This window comes from Cariama cristata, unplaced genomic scaffold, assembly GCF_000690535.1.
Source record: "Cariama cristata isolate BGI_N322 unplaced genomic scaffold, ASM69053v1 scaffold11592, whole genome shotgun sequence".
NCBI classification, from domain to species: Eukaryota; Metazoa; Chordata; class Aves; order Cariamiformes; family Cariamidae; genus Cariama; species Cariama cristata.
The window spans coordinates 27,539-28,375 of NW_009603251.1; the positions used below are offsets into that span (position 1 = coordinate 27,539).

Consider the following 837-nt stretch of genomic DNA (forward strand, 5'->3'; position numbering starts at 1 on the left):
CGCCCCCCTCTCCCGCCTCTGTCCCTCCAGCTGCACCCACACACCCGTGTCAGGGGCTCAGCCGCTGCAAACACGCTCCGGCCCCGCTCAGCACCGGCACACAGCCAGGATGGCGGGAACAAATCTGGCCCCAGTTTGCAGGAGGGGTTTTCAGGGTCTTGGGGGAGGTCTCCTGAAAGAGCTCCTTTCCCCAGGGCAGGAATTTTGGGAGTAGCCCCCAGCTTGGGCCCCGGAGAACAAAAGGACCCAAACTCATCAATTTGCATTGTGGCATTTTCTTGGGGGAAGAAAAGGCAGACTTGGGCAAGAGAGAATGAAGCATACATTAAATAACACCTTCCTGATGAGCACGGGCAAGTCCTTCCCAGATCAGGGACCGACACCAACAACCACCCCTACCCCTCGCACCCAAACTGTGCACAGCCACTGTGTTTCCCAGGCTGGGAAGGGCTTGGGCAGCGAAGCCCCATGGCAGGGAAGGATCCGGGGCTGTGCTGGCTCACCTTCATCTCGGCCTCTCGCTTCACCTGCTCCACCTGAAACGCCAGCTGCTCCTTGACGCGTGCCACCTCCTCCTGGCTCTGCTGCGTGACCGTCAGCTGCTTGGCTGTGTCGGCGTTCTGCGTGGGGACACGGGGTTTATCAGGTGGTTTGGAGAGGGGACCCTGGCCATCACCGTGCTTGTTCTGACCGAATTCTGGCTCAGGGGATACCTCCAAGATGCCTTTCTCACGGCATCCAAAATGCTGACTGCCAGTGGACATGAACTCAAGGGGTGCCCCGCGCCCCGTGCTCAGAGGTCCCTGGGTACAGGATGATGGGACCAATACGGGGTGG

The 837-nt window shown here is 60.1% G+C and overlaps 1 protein-coding gene across 1 annotated transcript in view; it reads right to left on the minus strand.

The window, feature by feature from the left end:
• The window catches only part of HIP1R (huntingtin interacting protein 1 related), a 7,649-nt gene extending 6,885 nt beyond the window's left edge, over positions 1 to 764 (minus strand). Inside the window, exon 1 of the mRNA XM_009695104.1 lies at positions 504 to 764. Within this exon, the coding sequence (XP_009693406.1) occupies positions 504 to 764 (261 nt within the window). The remainder of the gene's footprint in view (positions 1 to 503) is intronic.
• Between the last annotated feature and the right edge of the window lie 73 nt (positions 765 to 837).